This window comes from Orycteropus afer, unplaced genomic scaffold (assembly GCF_000298275.1).
Source record: "Orycteropus afer afer isolate SDZICR_OR568_19922 unplaced genomic scaffold, OryAfe1.0 scaffold00160, whole genome shotgun sequence".
Taxonomy (NCBI): domain Eukaryota; kingdom Metazoa; phylum Chordata; class Mammalia; order Tubulidentata; family Orycteropodidae; genus Orycteropus; species Orycteropus afer.
The window spans coordinates 7,052,710-7,076,921 of NW_006921747.1; the positions used below are offsets into that span (position 1 = coordinate 7,052,710).

General features: G+C 39.2%; 1 protein-coding gene across 1 annotated transcript in view; it reads right to left on the bottom strand.

The window, feature by feature from the left end:
- The window catches only part of GRIA1 (glutamate ionotropic receptor AMPA type subunit 1), a 515,315-nt gene that overhangs the window by 215,512 nt on the left and 275,591 nt on the right, over positions 1–24,212 (bottom strand). The window contains exons 3-5 of the mRNA XM_007946426.2: positions 23,369–23,608; positions 18,893–19,077; positions 12,796–12,849 (exon numbers count right to left, since the gene is read on the bottom strand). Coding sequence (XP_007944617.1) covers positions 12,796–12,849; positions 18,893–19,077; positions 23,369–23,608 — 479 coding nt within the window. The remainder of the gene's footprint in view (positions 1–12,795; positions 12,850–18,892; positions 19,078–23,368; positions 23,609–24,212) is intronic.

Sequence of the window (24,212 nt, forward strand, 5' to 3'; positions counted from 1 at the left end):
TTGAACCACCAGCCTTCTGGTTAACAGTCAAGTGCCTTAGGCACTATGCTACCAGAGCTTATATATACATATATATCTTTTAAAAAGAAGACATTCAGACAGCTAACAAATACATGAAGAAATGCTTGCCTATGATCATTAGCCGTGAGAGATGTAAATAAAAAAGACAATGAAATACTATCTCATTCCAACATTTATAGCAAAGTTCAAAAAACAGAAAACAACTAATACTGGAGAGGGCTTGGAGGCACTAAAACCCTCAGATGCTGCTGGTGGGAATGCAAAATGGTACAACTCCTGTAGAAAAGTGTATGGCATTGCGTTAAAAAGTTAGAAACAGAAATACAATATGATCCAGCAATCCCAGTTCTTGTTATATATCCTACAACAATAAGAGCCATGACACAAATAGATATATGCACATTCAAGTTCATTATAGCACTATTCACAATAGCAAAAAATGCCTATCAGTGGATGAATGGATAAAAATCTATGGTACATACACATAATGGAATACTACTCAATGTTAAAGAATAATGATGAATGTGCAAAATGCATCATAACGTGAATGATCCTGGAGGACATTGCTGTTGTTGTTGTTGTTATGTGCTGTCGAGTAGCACTCAACCCATAGCTACCCCTCCTTGAGTTTCCAAGGCAGTAACACTACGGAAGTAGATTGCCCATCTTCCTTCCGAGGAGTGGCTGGTAGGTTTGAACCACTAGCCTTCTGGTTAGCAGTCAAGTGCCTTAGCCACTATGCTACCAGAGCTCCCTTGGACATTGCACTGAGGGAAATTGTTAGGTAATGCCAAGACCATTCTGACGCATAGTGACCCTATTTAAGTACAACAGAATGAAATACTGCCTGGCCTTGTGCTATTCTTACAATTACTGCTATGCTAGAGTCCATTATTGCAGCCACTATGCCAATATATTTGATATTTAAACACCAATGACTGAAAACCAGAGGAATTGTGGGATGACATCAAGAACATCATCCATGAAGAAACAAAAGGTCATTAAAAAGACAGGAAAGGAAGAAAAGACAAAAGTGGATGTCAGAAGAGTTTCTGAATCTTGTCCTTGAGCAGAGAGTAGCTAAAGCAAATGGAAGAAACAACAAGATAGAAGAGCTGAACATAAGATTTCAAAGAGCAGCTTGAGAAGACAAAGTCAATTATTAAAATGAAATGAGCAAAGACCTGGAGTTAGAAAACCAAAAGGGAAGAGCACGCTTGGCATTTCTCAAGCTGAAAGAACCGAAGGAAAAATTCAAGCCTCGAGTTGCAATAATGAAAGATTCTATGGGCAAAACATTGAATGATGTGGGAAATATCAAAAGATGATGGAAGAAATACACAGTCACTGTACTCAAAAGAATTGGTCAATCTTCATCCATTTCAGGAGATGGCATATGATCAAGAACAAGTGGTATTGAAGGAAGAAGTTGAAGCTGCACTGAAGGAATTGGCAAAGAGCAAGGTTCCAGGAATTGATAGAATACCCATTAAGATGTTTCAACAAATGGATGCTGCTCTGTAGGCACTCACTTGTCTGTTCCAAGAGATTTGAAAGACAGCTACCTGACCAACTGACTGGAAAAGAGCCATATTTGTACCCATTCCAAAGAAAGGTGATCCCACAGAATGTGGAAATTATTGAACAATATCATAAATATTACATGCAAATAAAATCTTGCTGAAGATAATTCAAAGATGGTTGCAGCAGTATATTGACAGAGAATTTCCAGAAATGTAAGCTGGATTCAGAAGTGGAATGAGGGATATTATTGCTGATGTCAAATGGATCTTGGCTAAAAGCAAAGAATACCAAAAGATGTTTACTTATGTTTTATTGACTATGCAAAAGCATTTGATTGTGTGGATCATAACAAATTATGGATAACATTGAGAAGAATGGGAGTTCCAGAACCCTTGATTATGCTCATCAGGAACCTGTACATAGACCAGGAGGCTGTCGTTCAACCAGAACAGGAAGGGAGTGTGTCAGGTTGTATCTTTTCACCATATTTATGCAATCTGTACGCTGAACAAATAATCTGAGAAGCTGGACTATATGAAGAAGAACGTGGCATTGGGATTAGAGTAAGACTCATTAACAATCTGTAATATGCAGACGACACAACTTTGCTTACTGAAAGTGAGGATGTCTTGAAGCACTTATTGATGAAGATTAAAGACTTCAGTCTGCAGTATGGATTACATCTCAACATAAAGAAAACAAAAATCCTCACAACTGGACCAATAAGCAGCATCACAATAAATGGAGAAAAAAATGAAGTTGTTAAAGATTTCATGTTATTTGGTTCCACAATCAACCCCAATGGAAGCAGCACACGTCCTCCTCTGATGTAGTGCACTGGGCAAATCTGCTGCAAAAAAAAACTCTTTAAAATGCTGAAGAGCAAAGATGTCTCCTTGAAGACTAAGGTGGGCCTAACCCAAGCCATGGTATTTACAATAGCCTCTTATGCATGTGAGAACTGGACAATGAATAAGGAAGACTGAAGAAGAGTTGATGCTTTTGATTCGTGGTGTTGGGGAAAAATGCTAAGAGTACTATAGACTGCTAAAAAAACTAACATATCTATTCTGGAGGAAGTGCATCCAGAATGATCCTTGAAGTGAGAATGGCCAGATTTCATCTCACCTACTTTGGTCATGTTGTCAGAAGGAACCATTCCCTGGATAAAGTATCATGCTTGGCAAAGTGTTGGGTCAATGAAAAAGGGGAAGGCCCTCAGTGAGATGGACTGACACAGTGGCTGCAATGATGGGCTCAGGTATAGCAAGGACCATGTGGCCGGCACAGGACTGGGCACTGTTTCATTCTGCTGTGCATAGGGTTGCTATGAGTCAGAGCAGATTGATGGCACCTAACAACAACATACCAATCCACTGAAAGTCTTACTTTTTTTCACTGACCTTCTACTTTACCATGCATGGTATCTTTCTCCAGGGACTTTTCTCTCCTGATAACATGACCAAAGTATGAAAGTGACATATTTGCTTTTCAAAACTTTAAAAAGATCTTATATGGCAGACTTATCCAATGCAAAAAATCATTTTATTTCTTTTTTTTTTTAATGTGATCTTTTTTTTTTTTTTATTGTTGTGATTTGGGTGAAGATTTACAGAGCAAATTCACTTTCCATACAGCAGTTCACATATACTTTGTCTCATGTCATTGACCACAGTTTACCACAATGCAACAGCTCCCCTCCCACTTCCTCCTCATAGTTACCTCTTCCCAGTGTCCATCCCTCCATACTCTCTTGCCCCCTGAGCTGTCTCCCTGTGCATAAGCAGCCCTTCCTTCTCACCCTGATTGTTCTCTCCAGGGTGTGTGTCTACTTGAGGTAAATGTTTAACTCACATGCCTGTACTTTGTTGGGCTGGAAACCACAGGTGTGGGTTCAATTCCAGACCTGAAGGGCAGCTAGGGGCCATAGTCTCAGTGGTTCCATCAGGCTCTATTGGACCAGCAAACCTGGTCCCCACAATCTCATTTTATTTCTTGACTGTTGTTTCCATGGGTGTTGATTGTGGATCCAAGTAAAAATCTTTGACATCTTCAATCATTTTACCATTTATCATGTTAGTGCACCAGTTGTGATGATTTTTGTTTTCTTTATTTTGCTGAGTAATCCATACTAAAGGCTCTAGTGTTTGATCTTCATCAGTGAGTGCTTCAAGTCTTCTTCACTTTCAACAGGCAAGGTTGTGACATCTGCATATCACAGATTGTTAACGAGTCTTCCTCTAATCCTGTGTTCTTCTTATATTCCTGTTTCTCAGATTATTTACTGAGCATACAGATTGAATAATTATGGTGAAAGGATATAACTCTGGTGTACACCCTTTCTGATATTAAGCCCTTGTTCGAACAATAGCCTCTTGGCCTATGTATGGGTTTCTCATGAGTACTTTTCTGGAATTCCCATTCTTCACAAAGTTATTCACAATTTGTTATGAACCACATAGTGGAATGCTTTTTCATATCTATAAAACATATGTAAACATCTTTCTGTATCATTAAGGAAACAACTGCTTTTGGATGATCTAAAAGCATTTTTTTCTGGTATTCTTTGTTTTCAGCCAAGATCAATTTGACATCAGCAATGGTGTCATTTTTTTCCACATCCTGTTCTGATTTTTTCCCCACAAACTGTTCTGAATTCAACCTGTATTTGCATGTGATATTAATGATATTGTTTGATAAGTTTCACATTCTATTGGATCACCTTTATTTGGAATGGGGCAAATATGGATCTCTTCTAGTTGGTTGTCCAGATAGCTGTCTTCCCAATTTCTTGGCATAAACGTGTGACTGCCTCTGGTGCTGCATGTGTTTGTTGAAACATCTCAATGGATATTCCATCAATACCTCAAGCTTTCCTTTTCCCCAATGCCTTCAGTACAGTTTGGACTTCTTCCTTCAATATTATCAGTTCTTGATCATATGCTATCTCCTGAAATGGTTGGACATCGAACAATTGTTTTTGGTGTAGTAATTCTATATTTCTTCCATCTTCTTTTGCTTTCTGCATCATTCCATATTTTGTCCATGGGATCCTTCAAAATTTCAACCCAAGACTTCAATTTTTTCTTCATTTTTTTCAGCTTCAGAAATGCTGAGGGTGTTTTTCACTTTTGATTTTCTTTGCACATTTTATTATAATATTTTACTTTATCTAGCTGCCCTTTGAAATGTTCTGCTCCACTTTTTTAGATCATAATTTCTTCCATTTGCTTTAACTACTCTCTCTTCAACAACAATTATAGTTGTGCAGGTACATAACGGCTAAATATTAGCTTTGTCGAAGGTCAGTGAAAAAAGGGGAAGATCTTCAATGAGATGGATTGATGCAGTGGCTGCTACAATGGGCTCATGCAAAGAAAGGATTGTGAGGATGGCATAGGACTGGGCAATGTTTTGATCCTCATATAGGGTTTCTATGAGTTGGAGCCAACTCAATGACACCTAACAACAACACTACTCTCCATTCAAGAACAAGTTTCAGAGTCTCTTCTGACATGTATTTTGGTGTTTTCTTTCTTTTCTGTCTTTTTAGTGACCTTTGCTTTCTTCAAGGAGCTCTGGTGGTGTTGTGGTTAAAGCATTGGGCTGCTAGCCAGAAATTTTGGGTTTGAATCCACCAGCCACTCCATGGGAGAAAGATGAGGCAGTCAGCTGTAAAGGTTTACAACCTTAGAAACCCTATGAGACAGTTCTACCCTATCTTATAGGTTCAGTATGAATTAGAATTGAATAATGGTAGTGGGTGGGTTTGCGTTCTTCATATATGGTGCTCTTGATGCCATCCCACAAGTCATCTGGTCTTCAGTCACTGGTGTTCAAAAATGAAATCTTTTCTTCAGATGGTCTCTAAATTTAGGTGGAATACACTCAAGGTCATATTTTAGCTATCATGACTTGCTTTAATCTTATTCATCTTAAACTTGCATTTAAGCAATTGATGATCTATTGAAAAAAAGGTATTTGCAATGAATAAGTCATTTGCTGTGCAAAATTCTATTATGCAATTACTGCATCATTTCTCTCACCAAGGCCATATTGTACAACTATTGATGCTTCTTTTTGTTTCTAGTTTTTGCATTCCAATCACCAGTAATTATCAATGCATCTTAATTACATATTCGGTCAATTTCAGACTGCAGAAGTGGTAAAAATCTTCAATTTCTTCATATTTGGCTTTAGCGGTTGGTGTGTGAATTTGAATAATAGTAATATTAACTGATTTTTCTTGTAGGCATATGGATATTATCCTATCACTGACAGCATTGTACTTCAGGATAGGTCTTGAAATGTTGTTTTTGGTGATGAATGCAATGCCATTCCTCTTCCATTTGCCATTCCCAGCATAGTAGATAATATGACTGTCTAATTCAAAATTGCTAATTCCAGTCCATTTCAGATCACTAATGCCTAGGATATAGATCTTTATGTGTCCCATTTCATTTTTGATAATTTCCAATTTTCCTAGATTCATACTTCATAAATTCCATGTTCCAATTGTTAATGGATGTTTACAGCAGGTTTTTTTTTTTTTTTTCTTTCTCATTTTGAGTCATACCACATCAGCAAGTGAAGATCTTCAAAGCTTCACTCTATCCACATCAGGAGGCAGCTTTCTCCAGTCATAGTTTCAGTGCCTTCCAACCTCGGGGCTCATCTTCCAGCTATTGTAGACTGTGTTACCTGGTATTCATAAGGTTTTCAGTGGCCATTTTTTTTTTTTTCAGAAGTAGACCTCCACATCTTTCTTCCTTGTTTATCTTAATCTGGAAGCTCCTCTGAATCCTGGCCACCACGGGCAACCCTGCTAGTAGTTGAAATACTGGTGGCATAGCTTCCACCATCACAACAACATACAAGTCACCACAGTATGACAAACATCAAGTCATTTCTGACTTAGGAAGACCCCTCCTTGGTTTTCTGAGACTGTATCTCTACAGAAGTAGATTTCCCAATCTTCCTTCCAAGGAGTGGCTGGTGGGCTTGAACCATTAGCCTTCTGGTTAGCAGTCAAATGCCTTAGGCACTGTGCCACCAGAGCTCCTGGAAGATGAGTGGTGGTGAATGAAATAGTATGAGATCACTATTGTAAAAAGTCAAGGAAATTTTTCACACAAAAAGAAAGAGTATTTGATGTTTACCAAGGGTGGGAGGGGAAAGGAGGGGAAATCACTGACTAGAGGGTAGACACATATTAACTTGGGTGAAGGGGAAGGCAATATACAATAAATAGGAGGTCAGTACAAAATAATCTAGACAAAGGAAGACATAAGAGTTAGAGACAATAGAGATAAATACTATCACATATACAAACCTACAATAACAATAATAATAACAGTCCACACATGGATACATAGATAGACACATGAGCTAAACAAGTGTGGGAATGAGAATGGGGCTATACTCATGAATATAAATATGTTTGGCAGAGGGTATTTCCACATATATATTTACATAGGGTGCACATATATCCATGAAATATAACAGAATGTACAGAGGGCAAAATTATGAAAACTTTATAATTTAGCCATTTCCAAACACCTTAAGGGAGTGACTTGCTTGGCTTGGGGGTGCAGGACTATAGTTTCAAGGGACATCAAGGTCAATTGGCCCAACATAATCCACCAAGAAAATGTTCTACATCCTACTTTGGTGAGCAGTGACTGGGGTCTTAAAAGCTTGTGAGTGGCCATCTAAGGTGCAACTATTGGTGTCTCCCCATTCAAAGCAAAGATTAGTGAAGAAAATCAAAGACACATGGAAACAATTAGTCCAAAGGACTAATGGACTATGTGAACCTCAACCTCGCTAAGCCTGAGACCAGAATAACTAGATGGTGCCTGGTTGCCACTACCTACTGCTCTTAAAGGGATCACATTAGAAGGTCCTGGATAAAGTGGGAGAAAAATGTGGAACAAAACTGAAAATCATAAAAAGATCAGGCTTACTGGTTGGACAGAGATTGATAGAATCCCCAAGACCATGACCCTTAGTCACCCTCATGCTTGGAATTGAACTCACCCTCTGGCTCAATATTCAGCCAAATAATAGACAGGTCTATAAGGTGAACAAAACACTAGGGAGGTTTGCTCTCATTAGAACAATCAACCATTTGAGATCAAAAGGGCAGCATTTGCCCAAGGACAAATTTCAGAAGGCAGAAAGAGTTAGGAGAAAAGGAGGAGTGGAAATGGGAAACACAGGGAGGAGGGGGCTTAAGTGGTATTCTATTGTGGGTATTGCAAATGACATGAAATAAAATATGTATGAATTTTTGAATGGAAAAATTATTTGCTCTGTAACCTTCACCCACATCACAATAAAAAGTTAATAAAATAGTTATTTTGAGGGTTTAATGGATATGTATTTAAGTGTTTAAACTTAACGCTGGAAGGTAGCAAATGTTTGATAAATTGTAGAAGTTGTCATTGTTACTGCTGTTACTATTTATTAGAGGTTGAAGAAATTCCAGTTCAGTAGGCTCATGTGCCTCTGCATCATGTCAGCCTGGTTATCCTATTTTCACACTCACATTGCTTGTCTGTCCTCAAATTCCTGACAGCCAAACTCCATTAGCTCCCTCATTTACAGCTTAGTTGTTAACATCTCTGAGCCTCATTCCCACATCAATATAATGGGGATTATGATCCTTACCTTGCTTACCTCACAGCAATGTTGTAAGGTTTAAAAGTCAGTCTCATTGTTCATATGAAAATGTCACCAAGCTATAATATGGTGTGCTAGTGCAAAGTATTGCTGTTATTATTATTGTTATTACTTCCCAGAAGGTACCACATGGTCCGCATTGAAGAACAATCAACCACTTCAGTATTATTCAAGCTGAGGTCTACTGGGCCTCATATGAATTCTGAGAAATCTGCTACTTCTCTTAAGAATTTTTAAATGCTATGCTTTTATGTCAGTGATTCTCTAATCATCAATATTAATAATCTGGCTATTTTCTTCATGATTTGGCCACTCATGTTTGTAATCACAGAGGCAAAAAGCATTTAATTGTTAATGCATTGTTTCCAAACTCATTCAGAGATACGTTACAGGGTTCCACAGGTCCTCTGTTTTGAGAAATACCAGTTTTGTCTAAGACTTGCTGGTGAGTGCCAACAAATGAGCTTTAGCCCTGGGGGCTCTGAATGGCAGATGTCTGCTTTGACCACAATCTCTGAGCAGTGAGTGAACATACAGACAGTGCTGGAGTTTGGAAGAGCATTCATAGTCAGCCTGGATGGCCCGAACTTCCAGGGGACTCCACGGCTCAGGTGAATCAGTAAAAAATCATGGCTGGCTCTCCAATTCCACATAGTTCAAGTTTACTTTATGGCTATATCAAACCCAAAAGACCTAAGCCTGTTTCTGTAGAATACATCCCAACACATGGCAACCAGACATGTTTCAGAGTAGAAATGCTTCACAAGGTTTTTCAAGGCAGTGACCTTTTAGAAGCAGAGAGCCAGGGCTTTCTTCTGAGGGTGGTATATTGAATCATCCACCTTTCTGTTAGTAGTTGAGCGCTTATCTGTTTGCACCACCCAAGGACTCCTGTCAACATATCAATGCTATGAAATTATAAATAATTATCTATCCTATCAAATACATATAAAACTCAAATACATATATAAGCATATGAGTGTGTATGCATATATATATATACACACACACACACACACACATACATAAACACACACATGCACAGTATGAGTATATACAAACAGGTGGATTTAGTATATGAAGCAAGAATTCCCTACCCAAGCAAACCACTTTTAGCTTATCAAGGCATGGTGGCATTTGGTAATGGATTGGCTCTCCATCATAGACATTATGAGTGGATACAGCAGGAACTGGAACCGTTATTCCCTTTCCTTATACTGCCAGATAAGGAAATTGCTCAAGACCACGAAGAACCTAAAGGTGGTGTCTGGACAAAAGCAGTTTTTTTTTTTTTTTTTAAACAAAATAAAAAACTCCCTTACAATAAGCTCTCCTCTCTGTCCCATAATCTCTTTTCCTCTTTTCTTCCAGCATCCCTCCAAAGCAATCCTGCTAGAATAATGCTGCTGACTACTTTGAAGATTGTGCATTCTGAGTGTGACAGAACTGCAAAATAAAAGTGTATCCCCCTACTCTTGTTAGACCTTTCAGAAGCTTCCATGGTCTCTAACTCTGTAATGATACCCTAATCACAAACACTCTGAAGGAGGGGTCAGTTCCATGCAGAAGCAGGCTAATTATGTGGCGGAATTTCTAAAAATTATCATCTTATAAATTGCGTTATTCCTCTGAAGGGGAAGAAAATCACACACCACATACTGGACTATGTTTCAAACTGAATTAATTAGTAATTTGAAGCCTAATTATCAACTAATCTATTGGAACATGCAAGTCCTTTGTGTTTGGGTGGTATATGCAATTTGCATCCTATTAGCTGGCAGTTGTAAGGATTTGAGAGCTCATTAGGTCAGAAGAAGAAAAATGCAAATCAGAAGGATACAGAAACCCAAGGGGCTGACTTGGTGATGCTGTGACTGAGGGGTCACTGGGCAACAGATGGGGACAGGCAATGTAATTACCTGGGGTCATGCAGTGGCTTTGAGAGCACTGATGTGTAATTTCTATCCTCCCTTGAGAGGTAATTATACATGTACCTACCCTGGGTCTGTTCATTCTCTAGCAGCAGGGTGCCCACAAAGTCTGCATTGAGAGATACCCACCAGTAGTGGAAAAAGCACTGTATTCTGCCAACCTATCATGCATGGTGCTAGTCCCAGTTCTACTGTGGACTTGCTGTGTGACCCTGGCTAAGTCATACCCTCTGAATGTTTGTTTCCCTACAAGCAAATGAGATTCAGATGGAGTTAAACTCTAAAGCCCCTTCCAAGTTCTAGAGATGTCACTACACTACAAAGTAAAAGTTCCGTGTTTGAATATGGTTTTCTTGGGGTGAGACTCTTGGCTTCCCCAAAATCTCTAGACAGCTGCCACCATTTAAAATGCAAACACCTCTGAGCAATTTGCATCTGAGTCTAACTTCCACCATCACCAGTTACTGTGGAGTCGACTCCAACTCATGGCAACCCCATGTGTGTCAGAGTAGAACTGTGCTCTATAGGGTTTTCAATGCTGATTTGTTTGGAAGTAGATCATGAGGCCTTTCTTTCAAGGCATCTCTGGGTGAACTTGAACCACCAAACTTTTGGTTAGTGGCTGAGTGCATTAATTGTTTGCACTACTCAGAGACTCTGTATCTAAATTAATCTATCTCAGTAAGAATACCTTGTTAGCAGTTTTGACCTTGAAATACTGGAATAGCCAAGGTAAGGAAATTTTAAAGAAGAAAGTATAGTAAGGCAGGAATCTGTCTAGGACTGGACACCAGAGCAAAGAGAAGGACAAAACTTAAGGATTAGGCAAGATGTTTTGATACTGTGTTTCTATCCTCTTATTTTGACCCTTACATGGTCCTTACATGTTCATAGTAGCATTATTCATAATAATCAAAAAGTGGAAACAACCCAAATGTTCATCACCTGATGAATGGATAAACAAAGTGTAGTATATCCACGCAATGGAATATTATTTAACAATAAAAAAGAAAGAAGTACTAATATGTACTACAATATGGATGAACCTGGAAAACACTTCACTGTGTGAACAAAGCTAGTCACAGAGGACTATATACTGTATAATTCCATGGATATTAAATGTCCGGAATAGTAGGCAAATTCATAGAGGCAGGAAGCAGGTACGTGGTTGCTTAAGGAGAAATGGTATTAAACTACTAATGTTTAGAGGATTTCTTTTTAGAATGATGACAAAGTTCTGAAATTACATTGTGACATTGGTTTCATAATTCTGCAAATATACTAAAACCCATTGAATTGGGCATACCAATTACCCCTAAACGGGTAGCTTGTTCAGTATGTGAATTACATCTCAATAAAGTACTTTTAAAAAATGGCACTAAGGACAAAATAAAATTACATTTGACTTTGGAAAAGAAATCATGGAATAATCAAACTTCTCAATAAAATCGATAGTTGTACAAAACATGACAACATCTGCCACTTGGCTGGAGAGATGGGTGGATGTGTAGAAGAATGGTGAGATGGGTAGATGGATGATACCGCCCTGGGTGGTGACCTACAACTCTTTGGATGAACCATGTTCAGATGCATTTCTATGTTCAGATGCAGTTTTGTGTCTTCCCCCCTAAGTCATCCAGAGGTACTCAGATATGACTGGATCATTGAACATAGAAGCTGGAAGGGAATGCCAAGATGATTTGGTCCAAATGTCCAGTATCAGGACAGGGAACCCTGACTCCCTGATAGAAATAATGACCCCAAAAGAGAACTGATAATGGCACAGATGACAAGGTAAAATTTGGTATGTAGAAAGAATGATTTGATGAATCAAGTCTTCTTTGTAACATGGAAAATAATTGCACCTGATAAAAAGAATTCTAGAATATTAAAATGAAAACACATTTTTTAAAAAGACAGGCTTCTTTATGCCATATAGATAAAAATGTAATTGTCATAATATTGTTCATGCTGGAAAACTGCTTCTGGTCTAAGATTTGTCATTAGTACAATTTTAATTTAAATATTTGTATTTATAAACAACAACAACAACAACAACAACAAACTATCACAGGTCCCTGAGTGGCTAAATGGTTAAGTGCTCAACTACTAGCCAAAAGTTTGGTGGTTCTAACCCACTCAGAGGCACCTTGGAAGACAGGCCTGGTGATCTGCTTTTGAGAGGTAACAGCCTTGAAAATCTTATGGAGCATAGTTTTACTCTGCAAACATGGTGTTACCATGAGCTGGAATCCATTCAAGGGCAACTAACAACAACAATAGCAAAACTATCATTGGAGTCAAAATAGAGTATCAAAAGCTGTACTGTTCAAACATCTTATATGTATTCAAAGGTGTGATAATTTTGTCCATTTTGCAAAGTCAATTGAAAGTGCAGTTACTATTTCAATGTCCGGGGGGGACCCTGCCCACCAGTATGCTCAATTCCATAGAAGCTTAGAAGCTCACCACAGTGTGCTGTGGTTTGACAAGTGAGGGAGTAGGTCAACTGCCAGGGCTGAAAGTAGCCCTGTTCTTTCCACCATATGGGACACATCAGCCAGAGAACACAGAAGCAAGCTAGACGCCCAAACAAGGAAAGGCCCTGAGCGAGAGCTCACAGTGCTCCACTCACCAAATTTGCAAGGATGTAGTGGTAGCCAATGCCATTCTTCTCTAGCTTTATAATCTACAAAACACAAAGGGAAGAGATTCATCAATAATAATAACAATTAAAGATACAACAATAACTATGATGATAGCAACTAACATTAATTGAGAGCTCTGTCCCAAGTACTCAACTTATAATATCCCAACTACCCAATGATGCTAGTATCCTCACTTTATAGAAGAGGAACTGAAGAACAGATGTTAAATAAGCTCCCTAAGGTCATCCAGCTATTAAGTGACAGTGCCAGGATTTGAAATCAGGTTTGTGTGACTCTAGAAGTAAAGTGATCTTATCATAACCTCAAGGACCCAACTGACATACCTACTGCACTGCTTTCTCTACAAAGCCTTCCCTACACATGGAGATTCTTCCCTTGGTGAGAATCTTATGCTGGGTTGTAAACCTTGTCATTGTCATGACAGCATCTGCCACTTGGATGGAGGGATGCGTGGATGTGTAGAAGAATGGTCAGATGGATAGATGGATGGATCTTGACCTACAACTCTTTGGATGAACTGTGTTCAGATGCATTTCCATGTTCAGATGCAGTTTTATGTCTTCCTCCCTAAGTCATCTAGGGGTGCTCAGATATGAGTGGATCACTGAACACAGGAGCTGGAAGGGATTGCTAAGATGATTGGGCCCAAGTGATCACTATATAGATGGGAAGTCAAGGCCCAAAGAGGGCAAATGACTTATCTGGGACCTGCAGTAACCTGGAAGCAGTGTCAGGACAGGTAACCCGACTCTTGCAAGCCTTTCCTCATGATGTCTGATTATGGCTAATATTTAGGACCAGGGCCTCCAGACAACCTCCATCCTGAGTTCAGACTACATCCCCACTCATGAAAGGCTGGAGAAATATTTGTGTTAAGAACTATTCAGAGGTTTGTTTGGAAGCCAAACACACAACCCCAACAAAAGACAGCTGAGACCACAGGTTTATTCTCACCTGAGACCTTCGTTCTAGTCCTTGACCTATTTATTTATTTATTTTAATCATCAAATTCAGTTAGTACTCTCCATTGAGTGTCTCTCCCATTGCACTATTGCAAGGAGAGCAAAAATGTATGAGAAGCACGTGGGCTTCTTCTCTAACTGAATAAATTTTCAAGGTTATTAAAATCCACATTCAGACATCTACTTAATTGGATGTATGTGCATAGCAGCTCATATATATATATATATATATATATATATATATATATATATAGGAAATAATTAAGTGTAAGCACAAACAATGAATGCTCTGAAACAGTGGTTAGATTGTGAAATTCCAGACCACAGAGCTCAGACACTTATCAGGATAATAGTTTTATTAATAATTCTTCATTATTTTTTCATCTTCTTGTCAAATGTTTTGCTGCTCTTTCAACCTTTATCAAAAACCTATTCAGCTCCTAATAAACACAAAACAGAAAATAACATACATTTAAAATCCCACCATATTTAAGCAATGACAAAATATAGTCCTGCAAGATGAAATTACAGGTTGGAACAGGAAACTGTTGATAAGGGACCAAAGGATATTTGACCTATAAAAATCAGCTATTTCATATGGTTCAATCTAATACCAATCTTCCTACTCACCTAATTACTAATTGCCCTACAGTTTCTCCTTTCTTACCTTCCTTTCATAAACATTTATTAAGCATTTGACTGCTAACCAGAAGACTGGTGGTTCAAACCCACCAGCCACTCCTTAGAAGGGAGACTGGACAATCTACTTCTGTAGAGATGTTGCCTTGGAAACCCAAGGAGGGGTCGCTATGAGTCGGGTCTGACTTGATGGCACATAACAACAACATGAATAGCAAAAATGGGCAAACTCTTCCATATGTCACTTACTGTAGGGCATGCTCTATTCTAAGTGCTTTTTATATGTATCAATTTTGTAATCTTCACCAGAGCTCTCTACCTCTCTACAGGTAATAATACTAATGATATAGCCATTTTACTGTTCAGGAATCTAAGACATAAAAAGTTAAAAATCTGGCTCAAGGTCACAAACTTAGTAAATGGTAGAGCTTGGATTTGAACCCAGGCCAAGTTGGCTCCAGAATCTGTGCTCTTAACCATTATGCTATGCTACTCTCTTAAAAAGTATAGCTTAGTTTCCCTGACCCCATCCCAAAGAACCTCCATCTCAATAAAAACAGTTATTGCTGATTTCTTTTTCTTAGATAGGAGGGTAGATTTGTGCTCTGTACAGCAGGGTGTACATGGTTAATGACTTAAAGCATCCCTGGTTTTCAAAAACTCCTCCCTGTTGAGTTGCTGAGATCTCTGAGTGATTGCTAAGCTGCAGGTAAGATTTCCTGTAGGGGCCCCAGGGGTCTTGAGGGCCATTAACAAGCTTTGTCATGTTGTCAAGTACTGAGAATTACCATCTTTAATTATATGGCACTGTTCAAAAATGATTGCAAAATCTACTTCCTTGCTAGTACATCTGAATACCCAAATGTTGTTTCAAAGGACTAACTATCTGCACAAAGTCCTGGTTGTTCTGTGGTGGGAGTTCTGAGTCTTATTTTAAGGAAATAAGACTTAAAGACCTCGGGCTAAAATTGTTGAGGTTACTGTGCCTGACCATAGAATGCACAATCAATTGATTTTTCAGAAAGATGAGTGTGCTAAAGGAAATAGTAGAAAGGAAAGTGCCTGCTGCCTCCTTGGACTTTTAAACCAGGTCAGTGGGCCAAATGGACAATATGCCAAATGCCAGATCAGTGAGTGACAGAGCTCAGAGGAATCTGCCTCTACACTCTGTTCCTAATACAGCTGCATTTTATAAACTCTAGAATGAAATGTAATGTATTTTGTAAAAACAAAGAGAAACATTGGTCAACTGATCTGAAAATCATTGATGTTCCATATGAGGGCTTTTATTGGTGGCATAGTATCTAAGTCATCTTATTCCTAACTAGAAGGCTGGTGGTTCAAACCCACCAACCACTCCTCAGAAGGAAGATTGGACAATCTACTTCTGTAGTGATACTGCTTTGGAAACCCAAGGAGGGGTCACTATGAGTCAGATCCAAGTAGACAGCAGTGAGGTGTTTTTTGGGTTTTGTTTTTTTTTTAATTATATGTACTATTTAATAAAATTTCAAAGTTAAGAAATAACAAAATATGAAAAGGAAGGTATCTAGTTTCACTTAATCAAGAACCCTCTTCATGGTCATCTAGCTCCTTTTGAAGACCTGGTCCAGACTAGGAATTTAATGCCCCCAAGGGAAGTTTATGTTATTTTGGGGTACGTATTCTGGATGAAAATTCTCTTTCTTACTGAGCCAAAGTCTGCTTTCCTGTGGCTTCTATCTCTATGCCTTTGTTCTGCCCACTGGATCCTCCTTCATAGTTTCAAGGCAAGAGAGTCACTTAGTGATTCAAACTTCTTTGTTGAGAGAAAGAGATGGATGGAGGAATCCCTAACCAGCCAATGCTGACTTAAGGCTTGTTAACAATTAGGCTGGTCAATTCTTTTCACTGTTCACTGATTTTGGAATTTGACTGCTTCATATATTTTAGTGGACATTTCTTAGCCCATTAACACTACACCAACAGCTCACCATCAGGAGCAGCTCCAAGGAGTGTCCTGGTCCTTGTTAAGGAGACACAAGCTGAACTCCAAGCAAGGAATGGCTTTCTAGAGCTGAGCTTCTCTAGGAGGGAATTTTGCTCAGCATTCCCATACTCAGCATAGTGTTTTGCTGTAGTTAGGTCCTGTCAATTTCCACACATAGTGACCTCATGTGACAGATTAGAATTTAGGATTTTCAAGGCTGTAATCTTGATGGAAACAGATTGCCAGGACTTTCTCCTACAGAACCGCTGTGTAGGTTTGAATCACACAACTTTTGCTTAGCAGCTAAATGCTTAATCATTGTCCTACCACAGCTTCCTCCATTCTTTTCACCCTTTAGTAAAGATATGTGGTGTAACAGAAAGAATAGCAAAAAAAGAGCCAGAGAGTTCTTTTTACCTGTGTCTCTTACTTCAGTGAACCTGGGTGAGACAGGCCACCTCTTGAAGTTTCGTTGGCACACATTGAGGGCTGGACTCAGTGTCTTAAGTTTTTAAAATTTCTTTCTGAATTAATAGAAACCTATAAGCTTCAGGAGGTTTACCCTGCCTCCTCCACACTGTGTTATGTTCCTTTCTCACCCATATTACCAAGATGCAGGGGTCTGATCCAGTTGAAAACAGTTCAATCATGGCTAATGGAGTGTATACATTGCATAGCAACTAAATGTCTTGGCTGTGGGATTTTGACCCAAGTAGGAAATAGGTAGTAGTGCACTGCTCAAAGATGGTGCCTGACCATGCCACTTTGAATGCATGTTGGCCACCATTTTTGAGTGAGGTACCACTACCTGTTTCCTATCTAGGTTAAAATCCTATATGGAAGAGGTTTGATTGCTATGCAGCACATACGCTCCCTTAGCCATGACTGAACAATTTTGAACCAGTTCAAAGCTCTGCAGAGAAGACAGAAACAATTTTCCCTGTGTCACCACCAGATAATACAATTAAGAAACTTTTTAACCTTTGCCACCTTCCAATTGCACTTAGAACAAAAACAGGTTTTATTGGTTTCCCAAATACAGTTATTACAATGGACAATGTGCTTTTTCATGCTCAAGTTCTCATCTCCCCTCTGGCCTCCATCCTCACATTTTCCTCTATTTAATTGTATCTCATCCTCTAGATTTTAGCACAATGATTATTTCATCAGAGAAGCTCTTCTTGACCACCCATCATGATCAAATCCTACTCCTATTCCTCTTGATTAATACTTAGTAAGTGTTTCCTGCATCCCAAGTACTAATCTAAGAGTTTTATATATGTTAGCTCCTTGTTGTTGTTATCTTTGTTATGTGCTGTAGAGTTGGACCTGACTCATAGCAACCCCTCCTTGGGTTGCCGAGGCAGTATCACTATGGAAGTAGATTGCCCAACCTTCCTTAAATCTTCAGAAAACCCTATGAAGTAGGTAATATTAATACCTCATTTTTCATATGTAGAAACTGAGGCTTAAAGTGGTTAAAAATTGCTGCCAGTCACCACAATACCTCCTTCAGAGTACTAATCACAATTGTAAGTTTACTTTTATTTGCTTGATTATTTGATTAATCTCTATCTCAAGCTCATATGCTCCAGAAGGACAGGGATTATGTCTATTTTACCCTGGCTATATCTGCAGTATCTGGAATTTTTCCTGGCACATAGCCAGCCCTCCATAAACAAATGCACACAGGCTTGTTGCCATGATCCTCCTGCCCTGGCCACCCACTAATTCTAGAAGCAGAAACAAGTTGGTTTGCATCTTAATCTTAATTAGTCTTGAGAGAAACCTCACAGTTTACTTCTCAGATTCTCTCTCGTCCTATATAAAATTAGACTGATGATTGCATTATTGTAGAGTGATATTGTGAGGATCTTTGCATATATGTATTGTGCCTCACACAGTATACACAATGACATGGACACTTAAGAAATTATAGTTATCATTATTAGTGGTGATGATAATGACACTAACAGCTGTAATCACTGCTGTCATAATCTAATGGACTATTTTGCCATTTCATACAAGGTCTCAGGAAGCAATCAGATAAGGTATTAGAACCCTGTTTTATTGGTGGAATAACCGAAAAACAAAGAGATGAGAATTTTGGTCACACCAAAATGCTTTCTGACCTCCAAATGGTCTTTACTCCTGTCCCACACTGGTTTCTTCCCACCTCATTCATATGTACTTTCATAATGTCCTGTAGCATTTTTACATAATCATACTGTATTTTCTCGATTATGGGATTGCTATCTTTATCTGTGTAAGTTCCATGAAGGTGCAGACCTTGTTTCTCTTGTTCTTTGCCATAGCCCCAGTGCTTGGCATGGTGTCTGCCACACAACAGGTGTTCAATACACATTCATGGCATGAATGAAAGAATAAATGACTGAATGAACCAACAAAAGCAACTTAATGCCCCTTTTTTTCCCTTTGTTGCTGCTCTCTTTGTTTCCACTGTCCATTCTGTATCCTTGCTTCCCTCTTTACCTGGCCCAGGATGGCATTGAGGCGCTCTGATTCACAATCCACCACCACTAGCCGCTCCTTTTTCTTCTCCAGGTCCTGAAAGAGCATGCGGTATCCCTCCTCTGTGGTTGTCAAAATGTTGACTGCTGTCACCTGCCAGTTCTTCTCAGCAGCAGTGTCAAGGACTTTCTGCAGGACAGACAAGCCTGAAGGTTGGGCAAATAAGACAGAGAAGTGACAGACAGTCAGGACACACAAGTATCACCCCACTTCCACTGGGGGCCTACCCCCATCAGTCAATGCCCTACTCCTCCACTAAGCTCAGCTCCAGCTTCCTCTGACTATGCAAGTTCAGTGAGATCAGGCGGCATGTTTCTTTTGCAATTGTATTCCCAGTACATGATAGACAGTAGAGCTAGTGATTAAAAACATAATCTGTGAAGTAAGACCATCTGAGACTCAAATCTGATGCTATATCATACTAGTTAAATTACCTAGTCCAGGCTAATTAGCCTCTCTAAATTTTAGTTTCTTCAAAGGTAAAAGAGCAAGTTCTTAATACTCATCTTACAATGTCATCATGAAGACTGAATGAGAATGTCTGATACATGGCAGAGGCCAATATGTGGTGAACCTAACCATTGCTGTTGAGTCAATTCTGCATCAAAGGGTTAATAAATATTGTTGTTATTATTACTGGGAACTCAGTAATTGTTTACAAATTGTGTCACCCTAATATCTAAGTAAGTACCTGATAACTATTGATTAAGGTCTCTGGATGGCACAAATAGTTTGTGCTCGAGTACTAACCTAAACATTGGCAGTTCAAACCCACCCAGTGGCACTATGAAAGAAAGGCTGATGATTTGCTTCTGCAAAGATCACAGGGAAGAAAACACTGTGGAGCGCTGTTGCACTCTGTAACACACTGGGTCATCATGAGTTGAAATCACCTTGATGGCAACAGGATTTTTGTTTGTTTATTTAACTATTGATTAAATTATTACAGCCTACAAAACTCTATGGGGCAATTCTACTCTGTCCTATATGGTCACTGAGAGTTGGAATCGACTTGATGGCAATGGGTTATATTGAACACCAACTGTGTGTGAGACACTGTATTAGGTCTTGAGGATATATTGGACATTCACTCATTTAATCAATAGTTGAAGAACAACAACAACAACAACAATAACAAACCCACATTGTTTAAATGAATAGAGTTGACCTTAATGACTAATGACGTGGATGGAACAAAGCTTTCAGAACTTTCATTTGCTGATGTGGCATGATCAAAATGAGAAGAAGTAGCTGCAAACATCCATTAATATGCAAATTATGAATCTAGGAAAATTGGAGGTTGTCAAAAATGGGATGGAATGCTTGAACATAGATATCTTAGACATTAATGATTTAAAATGGACTGGTATTGGCCATTTTGAATTGGGCAAGCATATAGTCTACTATGCTGGGAATAAGAAATTGAAGAGGAATACATTGCATTCAATGAGCTTAAACATAGCAACAATTATGTGGATGGTGTAAGACCAGGCACTGCCTCATTCTGTTCTACAAAGGGTCCCTATGAGTCTGAACCTTAACAATAACAATAACAATAATAATTTTTATCTAAGTAGACTGCCCATCTTTCACTATGAAGCAGCTGTTAGGTTTGAACCACTGACCTTTCAGTTAGCAGCTGAACACTTAACCACTATGCCACCAGGGCTCCTTATTTGATATATGTGTATTGAATTGGACTACACTCTTATGACTTATAGCTAACTGGGTAAAAGAGCTTGTCACTTAATGCTGTGTTGTTTTGTGTTTGAGATTTATATACTGTATCCATTGCCTCTTGCTGCTATAACAATTTACCACAAATTTAGTGGCTTAAAACAGCACAAGTTTATTATTTGACAGTTCTGGGGGTCATAAGTTTGAAATGAGTCTCACTGGGCTAGAATCAATGGGTCTTCAGGGCTTTTTTATTCTCTAGATGCTCTGGGGGAAAATCCATTTTCTTGACTTTTTCAACTTCTGCAGGAGGCTGCCTACATTCATTCCTTAGCTCATGGACCCTTTCACCATCTGCACAGCCAAGTACGGCTGGCTGAGTCTTTTGCACATTGCATCACTCTGAGTCTGACTTTGACTCTCTGCCTCTCTCATTCATATACAAGGATGCTTGTTATTTCTTTGAATCCACCCAGATAATCTCTTTGTTTTAAAATTAGTTTATTAGCAACCTTAATTCCATTGCAATCTAAATTCCCCATTGCCATGTAAGGTAATGCCCCTTACATACCCTTAAGGGTATTCACAGGTTTCATAGATTAGAATGTGGACATCTTTGGGGGCCATTATTCTGCTTACCACAGATGGCTACTTCAGTCTTGCATTATTCATTAATCATTTGAACATAAATAAATTCTGACTCCCAATAACATGGCTTATCTTTCCCACTTATCTTTCCCACAGTGCCCAGTATGGTGCTTGGCCTCAAGAATCATATCTAGATTGAAACTGCTAACTAAGTCTTCCTATTTTTGTTTCTTTTTCAGTACAAGTTGTTTGGTGTGCCTGAGTCTCACATGTACTGAACTATATGTCTGGCAATATTCTAGTAGCTTCCCAGTATCAGTTGTGGTTGAACTGATTCAGACTTACGGAGACCCTGTATGTCAGAGTAACAACTGTGTTCCATGGGATTTACATGGCTATGACCCTTTGGGGATCAGATCACCAGGTCTTTTTTCAAGAGGCATCTCTGGGTGCACTCGAACAGCCAGACTTTCAGTTAGTAACACAGCACTTAACTGTACCATCTAGAAACTCCTCTACTAGCCTAAATAAAAAAAAAAAAAACCAAACCCACTGCCATAGAGTCAATCCCCTCTGATAGCAACCTTATAGGATACAGTAGAACTTCCCCATAGGGTTCCCAAGGCTGTAATCATTACAAAATCAGACTGCCACATCTTTCTCTCATGGAGCGGCTCATAGGTTTGATCACTGACCATTTGGTTAGCAGCTGAGTACTTAACCAGTGCACCATGAGGGCTCCTTCTCTACTATCTTACCCGTTTTTAATTCACTTAGTCCTGTGAGTAGGTACTAATATCATTATCTGTGTTTCACAGACATGGAAATTGAGACCTAGAGACATTTAGTCATTGGCCCAAGGTCACACAGCTAGAAAGCAGCAGAGCTTTGATCCCAGCATTCTGAGGTAGGCAGAACTCCTTCAAGAGTCTAAGTGCTCCTGCAGGCCTCAGAGATGCTCCTTACAAGCAGTTATGTTTTCTGACTTTGCCACTTCCAGGCCTTCATTATGCTGCAAAGTTGTCCTGAAATAGCCCTTCTCTGCTAACAGCACAACAGCTGAGAAGGGAAAGCATCAAAATAAGGGAGAGGGAAGGGGACAGCAGAGAAAAATATCGTGTTTCTGATGTCTCCCTCTGCCTGATTCTTTCCATAAGAATAATGCCCGCTTTCCTGAAAATCACTTTTGTAACATGTTAGGGCAACACTCCTCAACTCTGGAGAGGGTTTGAATGATGCATTCAATTTATTTATGTTGATAATGACCAAATTCTTGGAGGACTGTTTGGTACTGAAGGGGAAGGAAGAGAATTACAAGGCAAACACCACAAGAACCAGATAAAGGAAGAAAGTCCACAGCCAAACCATCTTGGAATAGTGAAAGTGGTATGTGAGTAAGTCACAGAAAAGGAGAAGGATTTACAAATGCATATTTGAGGGGTGATCTGCATTCTAGAAGACAAGACTAGCCCAAGTGAAGAAGCAGAGAAGAAAAAAGCACAGGAAGCATTTGGAAAATTTAACCTAAAATTTAATATTTAAGTAAGGGCAGAATTATAAAGACCTGGAAGGTCTGAAGATGATAGGGTGGAGGATGATAATCCAAACCACACCTGCTGTGGTTGAGTTGATTGTGACTTATAGCCACCCTACATATATCAAGGATTTACTAAGTGCCAGGTACTGCCCAAGTACTTTCCAGTCATTGTCTTGTTTAAACCTCACAGCAACTCTCCGAAGTAGAGATTATTTTTATCCCCATTATGAGGAGGAGGATATGATGATATAATATTAGATAAATGGAGAAACTGAGCCATAGGAAGTTGCCCAAAATCACACATACCTGTTTGTCTGGCTTCAGAGTCTATGTTTCCAACAATCATGCCATGAGCTATATGCATTCAATTGGGTGCCTTATGCTTTGAGGCTCAGGAGTCATGGAAGCTTGATGAGTCATACAGTGTCATGTGTGGAGAGAAGGTTAATCTTTCAAAGGGTGTGTTTCCACACTGTGAGTTAGAGATTAGCTACTGAGACATCAGTCCATAGAAATAAAGTATTTCTGGATCATCCCTCCACAGTTTTCAGGAAAGCAAGGAGGCATCATTCTCTTTCCTTCTGCTAACTTTCTCTCCATCCCTCACCTGGTCCCCTCCCCAATCTCTGGCTTACCCCGATCGGCATCATAAATGTAGACAAATTTCTGCCATTTGTAATGGTCGATGATGCTGATGAGTGCATCCTGCAGCTCAGGGCGCAACTGGAGGACAAATTGATTGGATGTGTCGACAGGAAAGCTGGGGGTAATGAAGCAGACATGAAGGGCCCCACAGAAGGAGGTCAGCATGTTGACAGTCCTTCTCTCATAAAACCCAAAGATGGCATAGACTCCTTTGGAGAACTGGGAACAGACTGGAAGAGAAGAGAAGGATTAATGGATATGAGATGCTTCAAACAAGCTGTCACATAGTTCTGAAACTAATTCATGCATCAGTCCATTCATCCAACCCTCACTCATCCATCTATCATCCAGCCTCCCACCTATCCAACCAACAAATGCATCCATCCTTCAGCCCACAAATCTATCCAATTATCTGTCCATCCTACTCATCTATCCATCCCACTCATCAATCTACCCATCCATCTGTCTAATCCAGTATTTATTACATGTCTATTATATACCTTAAGGAAATTTGCTGGTGCAGTGGTTAAGGAATTCAGCTGCTAACCAAAAGCTTGGTGGTTTGAACTCATCAGCTACTTCTTGAGAGAAAGATGAGGTAGTGTGTTTTTGTAAAGATTTATAGCCTTGGAAATGTTTGAGGCCGTTCTACTCTGTCCTAAAGGGTTACTATGGTCAAAATATACCTGATAGCAACAGGTCAGATGTTGTCATAGTTTTTTTAATTATAGCAGTTATGTATATAAAGCATTTTCATGACTTATCTCACTTTATCTCTACAATGACCCTGTTAATATAGGAGAAGATAACTGGGTCATCTGTTAAAGATGAAAG